The sequence below is a fragment of the Oncorhynchus kisutch genome, linkage group LG13 (assembly GCF_002021735.2).
Source record: "Oncorhynchus kisutch isolate 150728-3 linkage group LG13, Okis_V2, whole genome shotgun sequence".
In the NCBI taxonomy this organism is placed as follows: Eukaryota; Metazoa; Chordata; class Actinopteri; order Salmoniformes; family Salmonidae; genus Oncorhynchus; species Oncorhynchus kisutch.
In genome coordinates this window covers 25763620-25771930 of record NC_034186.2, presented here as the reverse complement: position 1 = coordinate 25771930, position 8311 = coordinate 25763620, and the positions used below count along the sequence as shown (strand labels likewise).

At 49.2% G+C, this 8311-nt stretch overlaps 1 protein-coding gene across 22 annotated transcripts in view; it reads right to left on the bottom strand.

Moving 5' to 3' along the window:
* fryl (furry homolog, like) overlaps positions 1–8311 on the bottom strand; it is a 104289-nt gene that overhangs the window by 36568 nt on the left and 59410 nt on the right. For 15 of the 22 annotated variants that reach the window (XM_031785846.1, XM_031785848.1, XM_031785845.1 and 12 more), the window contains 22 exons: positions 8180–8304; positions 7946–8003; positions 7743–7834; positions 7433–7605; positions 7168–7328; positions 6960–7070; positions 6560–6714; positions 6350–6449; positions 6075–6243; positions 5611–5876; positions 5101–5241; positions 4824–4995; positions 4513–4600; positions 4329–4441; positions 4080–4230; positions 3894–3997; positions 3551–3733; positions 3104–3305; positions 2655–2776; positions 2263–2450; positions 1907–2001; positions 1116–1744 (listed from right to left, as the gene is read on the bottom strand). In XM_031785846.1, the coding sequence (XP_031641706.1) occupies positions 1116–1744; positions 1907–2001; positions 2263–2450; positions 2655–2776; positions 3104–3305; positions 3551–3733; positions 3894–3997; positions 4080–4230; positions 4329–4441; positions 4513–4600; positions 4824–4995; positions 5101–5241; positions 5611–5876; positions 6075–6243; positions 6350–6449; positions 6560–6714; positions 6960–7070; positions 7168–7328; positions 7433–7605; positions 7743–7834; positions 7946–8003; positions 8180–8304 (3598 nt within the window). The remainder of the gene's footprint in view (positions 1–1115; positions 1745–1906; positions 2002–2262; positions 2451–2654; positions 2777–3103; positions 3306–3550; positions 3734–3893; positions 3998–4079; positions 4231–4328; positions 4442–4512; positions 4601–4823; positions 4996–5100; positions 5242–5610; positions 5877–6074; positions 6244–6349; positions 6450–6559; positions 6715–6959; positions 7071–7167; positions 7329–7432; positions 7606–7742; positions 7835–7945; positions 8004–8179; positions 8305–8311) is intronic. The other 7 variants (XM_031785831.1, XM_031785836.1, XM_031785834.1 and 4 more) reach the window with 1 other exon arrangement.

Sequence of the window (8311 nt, the reverse complement as noted above, 5' to 3'; positions counted from 1 at the left end):
GTGTACACACACACGCACGTGTATGTATACACGCACGTGTATGTATACACACACGTGTATGTATACACACACGTGTATGTACACACACACGTGTATGTACACACACACGCACGTGTATGTATACATACACACACACACACACACGTGTATGTACACACACACGCACGTGTATGTATACATACACACACACGCACGTGTATGTATACATACACACACACGCACGTGTATGTATACACACACACACACACACGCACGTGTATATGTATACACACACACACACGCACGTGTATGTATACACACACACACACACGCACGCACGTGTATATGTATACACACACACACACACACGCACGTGTATGTATACACACACACGCACGTGTATGTACACACACGTGTATGTACACACACACGCGTATACACACACACACGCACACGTGTATGTATACACACACACACGCACACGTGTATGTATACACACACACGCACACGTGTATGTATACACACACACGCACACGCGTATGTATACACACACACGTGTATGTATACACACACACACGCACACGTGTATGTATACACACGCACACGTGTATGTATACACACGCACACGTGTATGTATACACACGCACACGTGTATGTATACACACGCACACGTGTATGTATACACACGCACACGTGTATGTATACACACGCACACGTGTATGTATACACACGCACACGTGTATGTATACACACACACACGCACACGTGTATGTATACGCACACGTGTATGTATACACACACACACGCACACGTGTATGTATACACACACACGCACACGTGTATCTATACACACACACACGTGTATCTATACACACACACACGTGTATCTATACACACACACACGTGTATCTATACACACACACGTGTATCTATACACACACACACGTGTATCTATACACACACACGTGTATCTATACACACACACGTGTATCTATACACACACACGTGTATCTATACACACACACGTGTATCTATACACACATACACATATACACACATGGGACACGACGAGGACAAAGGACGTCTGACTGCTATGCCATCTTGGGAATTAAGACAAAAAGCAATAAGGTCAATACCTGCTCTCTTACCTGCCACCTGGGAGGGGTCGACTAGTGTGTGGCGGGAGACGCTGATGAGCTTGTTGAGCAGGTGGATGGTGAGCTCCTGGGTGGAGGCTGAGGTGAAGCCCTTGAGGAAGAGCTGCAGTAGACCAGGGAAGCTGTACCATTTCAGCTTGGCCTGTACTGTTTCCAGCCTCTCCCTGCTGTCTGCGTTTTCCAGGGGCAGCTGACCCAGTAGCTTGTTGAGCAGCCGCAGGGCCAGCAGGTACTCAAACTCATAGTCCGACTCCAGGAGGGAGGCTGCAATCCAGAACACCGTGGCCATCAGGTTGGTGGGGTCCACAGGAGGGATGGCCTCCCCCCCAGGACCCCCTCCTCCACCCTCCCGCAATGACGACAAGCTCTGCGTTCGGGCTAGGTTGCCATGGCTGCCACCCAGCCGATCAGCGATATCTAGGGTGTTGCTGCGGCGACGGTCGCCCTTGCGTTCGCCCATGAGGCTAGCGCGGAGGGAGTTGCTGCGGGCGTGGCCGTGGGGGTAGTGACCATAGTGGAACAGACCCCCACTACTCAGGTTCAGCTGGCCCGTGCTCTTCCTATTGGCTGCAAACTTAGCCCCCAGCAGGTGCTCGTGGGCAGAAGCCCTGCAGGATAAGAAATTACAATGTCTAAAACCCAGTACTAGTGAAATACTCAGTCTCAAAGATGTGTGTGTTGAGAAAGTGTGAATGCACGATTGTGTTTACTGAGAGAAAGCTTCGAAAACAGGCATGGATATATCAGATATTGAATTGGTCAGTGCTTACTTTGCCAAGGCAGTGAGGAGGTCATAATTCTTTACTGTGTCAGCGAGAGTGTCAATCCCTGACTCCAGAGTCAGCAACAGCTCGATAACAAAGCCCTGAGACAGAGGAGCAGAGGTCAACCACCCAGACAGATGGACCCCTGATACTGCAGTACCCAGTGGCTGCTGCTTGGTAACAGAGCTGCTGATCCACACTGATCCCAGGTCAGAGTGGCTGATCCCTCTGGAGCATAGCGGCTGTTCAAACTGCGACACTCTGATCTGAGATCATAAGTAATTGATAACAGTAATAGAGCAGATAGCCCAAATGACATATTTAAAGGTGTTTGTCTTGATACAGGTGGGGGTGTAGCTCACCTGCGCCTCCTCGCCAGGGTCGCCCACTGTCTCTACAAGACGTGAGAGGACATCAGAGAGCATGGTGGCTGTGAGGGGTTGTTTGAGGGCCCTGAAGATCTGGAAGGAGCGCCCTGCATAGTGACGAGACGAGCATGACAGAGCAGTCTGCAGCGCTACCTCACTCAGCAACTGCTCCAGCTGGAAACCTGATTAACAAACACACACATATATATTTTAATATCAAAATGCAGAGGTGTTACAGACACATAAGAATAGAGATATTTCATGCTAATCAACAACGGTGAATAGAAACATTTTTGTGGAGTGCTAACAAATGTGGACAGGACAGTCAGTTGTTGAAAGACCGTACAGTAGAAGGAGATAAGGAACAGCATTAAAAACACACTGACCTGACTGGGACTGTTTGAAGACTGTCACTACATGTCTGAGGAACACACACAGCTGGTCAGCACTCTTTATGTTGGGGTTCTTGGGCGACACGTCCTCATGGTTCCACAGGGGCCCCCGCTTCCTGCAGGACAAGACAGAATCAGGACAGGAAACGAGGGAAGTCAGACCTATCATCATACAACACATCCAACCCTGATATTCTGATCCCAAAATGTAAAAAATAAATTGTATTGGCACACGCAAACACATGCAATTGAGAAATACCCCATCCTTTCAGACATGGCTGCAAGCGTGAGACCAGATACATGGATTAGATGAAGTTAGTCATGAGGGTACATCACATGAGACAAATAACTGATATATACAGCTATGACACAGACACACACTTCCACATACAGTATAAACAGAATACATCAATTTCTAAGTACATGCCGTCTCGGATACTCACCTGGAGGTGACAAACTCGATGAGGGCCTTGACCTTCTCATCCTGCTCGGCGATGACGTCCACCTCGTTAATTAGGGTGGGGGTGAGGTGAGGCAGGGGGGTTCCTCCTGTACCCAAGCTGATGCTGGACGAAGTGGAGCTGGAGCTCAGGCCTGAGTCGGTCATAGGAGACGGCTGATAGTCTGGCACAACGTCACACATTCCTGCATGAGTAACACACACACACACAAGCACATGAGAACAGCGATTCATGGCTGAGGAATCGCTATAAACTTGAAATAAAGACAAGTCTATGAGATTTCACATAGTGATCTGTAAAGGTAGGAGAGGAAATGAGGACATGGATTTTTGCTGCCCCCTCCTGATCTTATTGGGCAATACAGAATAAAGGCAAAGGGATTTCTGTTCTTTAGTTAAGCTACTCAGATGGTTGCAGAGCGCTACTGACCTGTAAGGTTGAAGTCGTGGGGCGGTGGCTTCACCGTCAGCACCTTGGGGTCGTTGAACTCTCGGTTGCGCAGCAGCACAGAGGCCAAGGTTTGAACGCTGCCGTTAGTTCCCTGGACGACCAGCAGGTGAAGCAGGAGGCGTTTGCAGTGCTCGTAGACCTCAGGGTGCTGGTGGTCAAACCCTGGTAGGAAAAACAAAGGACTGATATGAAAAATCTATTTCATAAACATTAACACTGGCAAATGAAGAGTCTGTTTTGCCTGCAAATGAAGTGTCTAAAGACAAGTATACATCACTCAAGTTGTAATCAGCCAGCTGTACAGAGGTGAGAGGTTAGTTACCTATGAAAATGGAGTGCAGCAGGAGGTGAAGGTAGGCGCTCCACTCCACTTTGACCCCATGGTCTACTATGAGGTCAGTCAGTAGGATGACAGCTATGTTACACCTGAGATACACCACACCAGAGAGTCAGCTGGGTCAGGGAAGAGGTCATACAGACAGGTCAAGTGGAGGGGGGTAGGAGTTACCTGTGAATGGGTACTCCAGGGGTGTTGGTCTCTGGCAGGTAGTCCACCAGAGGGGACCAGCATCCCCCTGTCGGAGGAAAGGGGAGGGGCTCGGGACGGTTGTGGTCCATCACCTTCAGACGCCAGTTAGCATACAGCGGCATGGAGTCACCTGGAGAAAACAGGGGATTATCACACCTGTGGCAACATGGATGTGTGTAAGTATAAAGCAGAAAGTAGAGTAGTATGGCTGGGTGGAGGGTCTCTTACCCTTCTCCTCCTCATAGGATCCTCCAGAGCTGCTGCTGTAGCGAGACTCCAGGCGGTGGTGCTGACGGTTCAGGTTGCTGTTCAGACCACTGTAGATGTCCAGATGGGTGGAACTGCAGACAACAGAGAGAGACAGCTGTAGTCTCACAGGTGGGTTGGTCTGTATCTGTGTGTGATCTCATACCTGTCGTCCATGTTGGGGTCTTTGTTCTTGCTGCTGTCATGGTGAGCGTCGGGTCCTGGCACCATGGTGTTACTACTGGAAGTGGTTCCTGTGGACAGAGATGGGGAAAGGCATCTAGGAACTATGGCAACAAGGTTTAGGAGGAACATGACAATGTTATGACATCATACATACAATCCACAAGTCCACGAGGAAGTAGATGGGGGAATAAGTACCCTAGAAACATCAAGCATCTGTGTTTTGTATCACAGGACAGTAGGCTATAAAATAGAGGTACATGTACAGAAGACAGTGGACAGTGTGATATATACCTGCTGAGGTGACAGAGGGGATCTTGTAGCTGGAGGTAATGCGGTAGTAGGGAGGGTTGTCCATGTGAGTGACAGCAGAGCTCACTGGGTCTGTCAGGTCCAGCTCACACATCAGCTCCTCCAGCAGCTGCATAGTCTTATCCCTGCCCAGGTACACCACCACCCGCTTCACCTGACGACACACACACATTTTAACAAACATTTCAGATGACTGAATAATTATTGGATATGCGAGGTGTGTGAGGGAGAGAGGATAGTGTGTGTAAACTGGACTTACATAGGGCAGGAAGCTGGGCTCACTGTTGACCCCTGACATGCTGATGAGGAAGTGCAGGATGATCTTCAGGTTCTTTGGCCAGCTGTCTGCCAGGGTGGTCCACACGTTCTCTATCTCTGACCATGCAAACTCATCCCCGTACTGCATACACAAGAGCAATACAGTTCAAACTCATCCCCGTACTGCATACACAAGAGCAATACAGTTCAAACTCATCCCCGTACTGCATACACAAGAGCAATACAGTTCAAACTCATCCCCGTACTGCATACACAAGAGCAATACAGTTCAAACTCATCCCCGTACTACATACACAAGAGCAATACAGTTCAAACTCATCCCCGTACTGCATACACAAGAGCAATACAGTTCAAACTCATCCCCGTACTGCATACACAAGAGCAATACAGTTCAAACTCATCCCCGTACTGCATACACAAGAGCAATACAGTTCAAACTCGACCACTTATCAGCACCAGAGTACCAGAGTGTGGTAGGTTGCGGTCGTACCTTGGCAGTCATGAACATGAGGTTGTTGAGCACCATGGTGGTGGCGTGCGGGGAGCCCCAGCCCTCCCCGCGGAGCCAACGGCGGCTGTTGACCATCATATCGCGCTCGTGGGCGTCCTCCTCATCCTCACAGATGGGGGTCTCCTCATGTCGCCGTGGCGACGGCTTGAAGTCCACCAGCTCCACGTTGTTCATCCAGGGCAGGAGGTAGTGCAGCATCACCTGGCGACCACCAGGGTGTGCTGTCTGGATACGCTGGCTCACCTCTGGGGTAGAAAACAGCACCGTCACCACATCAATAACAGTCACATCTGTACCAAATGCCAAAGATATGGCTACAGACCAGAATCTCAATTGACAGACCATTCCCCTTATAAAGGACTACTTGAACCAGGAAGGCATTTAAGATTAGCCTAATGAGACAGATGACTATGTGGCATTGTGTGATGTGTAACGGTGCAGACCTGAGAAGATAGGCAGGGTGAGCTCTGGGTATGTCCTGGCCAGCTCCTCAGACAATTGGTAGTAGGAGACGGAGTAGAGGTGTGGCAGCGGGGAGGGAGGGCTCAGGATCCCATCTGTTCTCTGGATCTCCAGTTTATGAGCGTAACGGAAGAGCTTGGGCTCCAAGATCTGGGGAATAACCACAGGGAAAAATCACATTAAGTACATACTGGACTAAAACCAACTGACACAGAGCAGTAAATAAACATGGTGTCCAGGAATGTGTCACACCAACCTGCAGCAGCTGCATGGCCACCTCATAGATATCTCTGGATGAATCAGCTGCCTTAAACAGGATGAGATTCAGCAGCACCACAGTGTCAAACTGGTAATCCCTGTAGACCAAATCAAATCACATTAACACATTATGGATTACAGCATTTCAGTTAATTCACAGAAAAACAAACACACACTATAAAAATCGGAGAAATTAATCTGGACGTGCCTGTTGTGAAAGACGTTGGCGATGGCCCTGAAGCAGCCGGCAGCCACGCGCCGTGAGCCAGTGTAGCAGCGGTCCACAGCCCAGAACATCAAGTTACTCTGGTCTGGGTTCAGCTCCAACAGCAGCATCACCGCCTCACAGCCCAACTGGTGCACCTGCAGGGGGAGCCCAAGACACCATCAGGGACCATCAGCACAAGCCCTCAATATACACTGCACTCAGTGAGGCACCTCAAGAGTCGAGCCATTTCCTTTCTTTCATCGGCACCACTAAATAATTCAACTGTGAATGTTTAGTCTTACTGTTTTACGATCAAATCAGTGCAGATGGAAGACAGCAGCTGGTAATAAAGGCATAGTTTAAGCGCAGCAGTGAGGCTGCAGTGTAGAAGGGCTCTTACCTTCCTGTCCTGAGAGTCCAGGATGTTGTCCAGCCACTTGTAGAGATAACCATCAGAGGAGAGGCCAACGTTATCAGCCACTGGACCACAGCACAACACTGCAGACATGGCCTACAAGGTAAACACACCCACAGTAGACAAACATTTACCACGTTCGGACTCAGAAGTGTGTATAGTGTTTAGAGTGTGTGTGAACAGCTGGTTGTACCTTGAGAGCACAGTACTGGTGTCGGTTGATCTGCATGTTGCGGTCACTGTACCGGTCCAGTGGGGTGAACATGATGCTGAAGGGCCCGGCCCAGTGGCTGAACAACATGAACAGACTGTGTCTTAGAGACTGCTGAGGGAAGATGGTCCTCCTCTGGTGCACTGGTGAGAATACACACACACACAGAGATGTCCAACAAATACTGACAACACACACATCTACTACAAATTGTAAAATTCTGTATGTGTGTGTGTGTGTGTAGTACCTGGGACGTTCTGAATGATGTTGGCCACCAGAGCACTAAAGTGGCAGCGGATGTCCTTCAATGTGTCTGAGTCTTTGTCATTCTCAGCCTCCAGCAGCTGTCTCGTCAGATCCACATACTCCAACAGCACTGAATTCAGAGAGTGACTCTCCCCGTCCAGACCTCCACTCGCCCTGCACACACAGGGGGTACACGATAGGGGTCGGTAAATTCAAAGATGGAAGGTCCATGATTCTTTACTAGGATACTATACTCTATAACCATATGTAGTTCTATGTCTATTAGGACATCTGGCCTGGTTTCCACTGACGTCTGACTGATGACACCAGCATCAGCCAGCAGCTCAAAGATCCGGACCAGCTGGACCCTCAGGATGTCACGACGCCTGCGTCGCTTCATGTTCTGCAACAGAGGAGAAGAGTTACTACTGAGCAGGGCAAGTGTTGTAGGTAGTACAGTGTTTTGATGTTAGATACATGACTGAGATGCGAGGGGTAAGTGAGCTGCACCCACCTCAGGTCTCCTCTCCAGAGCCTCCTTAATGATGGGGTTCAGTTCCTCTATCAACTCTCTGAAAGACAATAGAAGGTAAACTACATGCCCACACACACTTACCCATTACATACTGTACCTACTAACCAAATAACCCCAAACTAGGCAATATAAAAATTTGCAAATTCAACCAGGCAACTCAAAACAAAAAAAAACATGACTACCAGCCACATACACACAGGGTGGCTCCCTCACCTGAAGGCCAAGGGATTGGTCCTGCCAAGCCCCAGGACAAGAGACTCTGTGATGTCCATGCTCTCAGAGCGCATCATCGGGACAACGTGTTTGAACAGGGACGAGGGGGACGGAGTGCCAATAATCTGGATA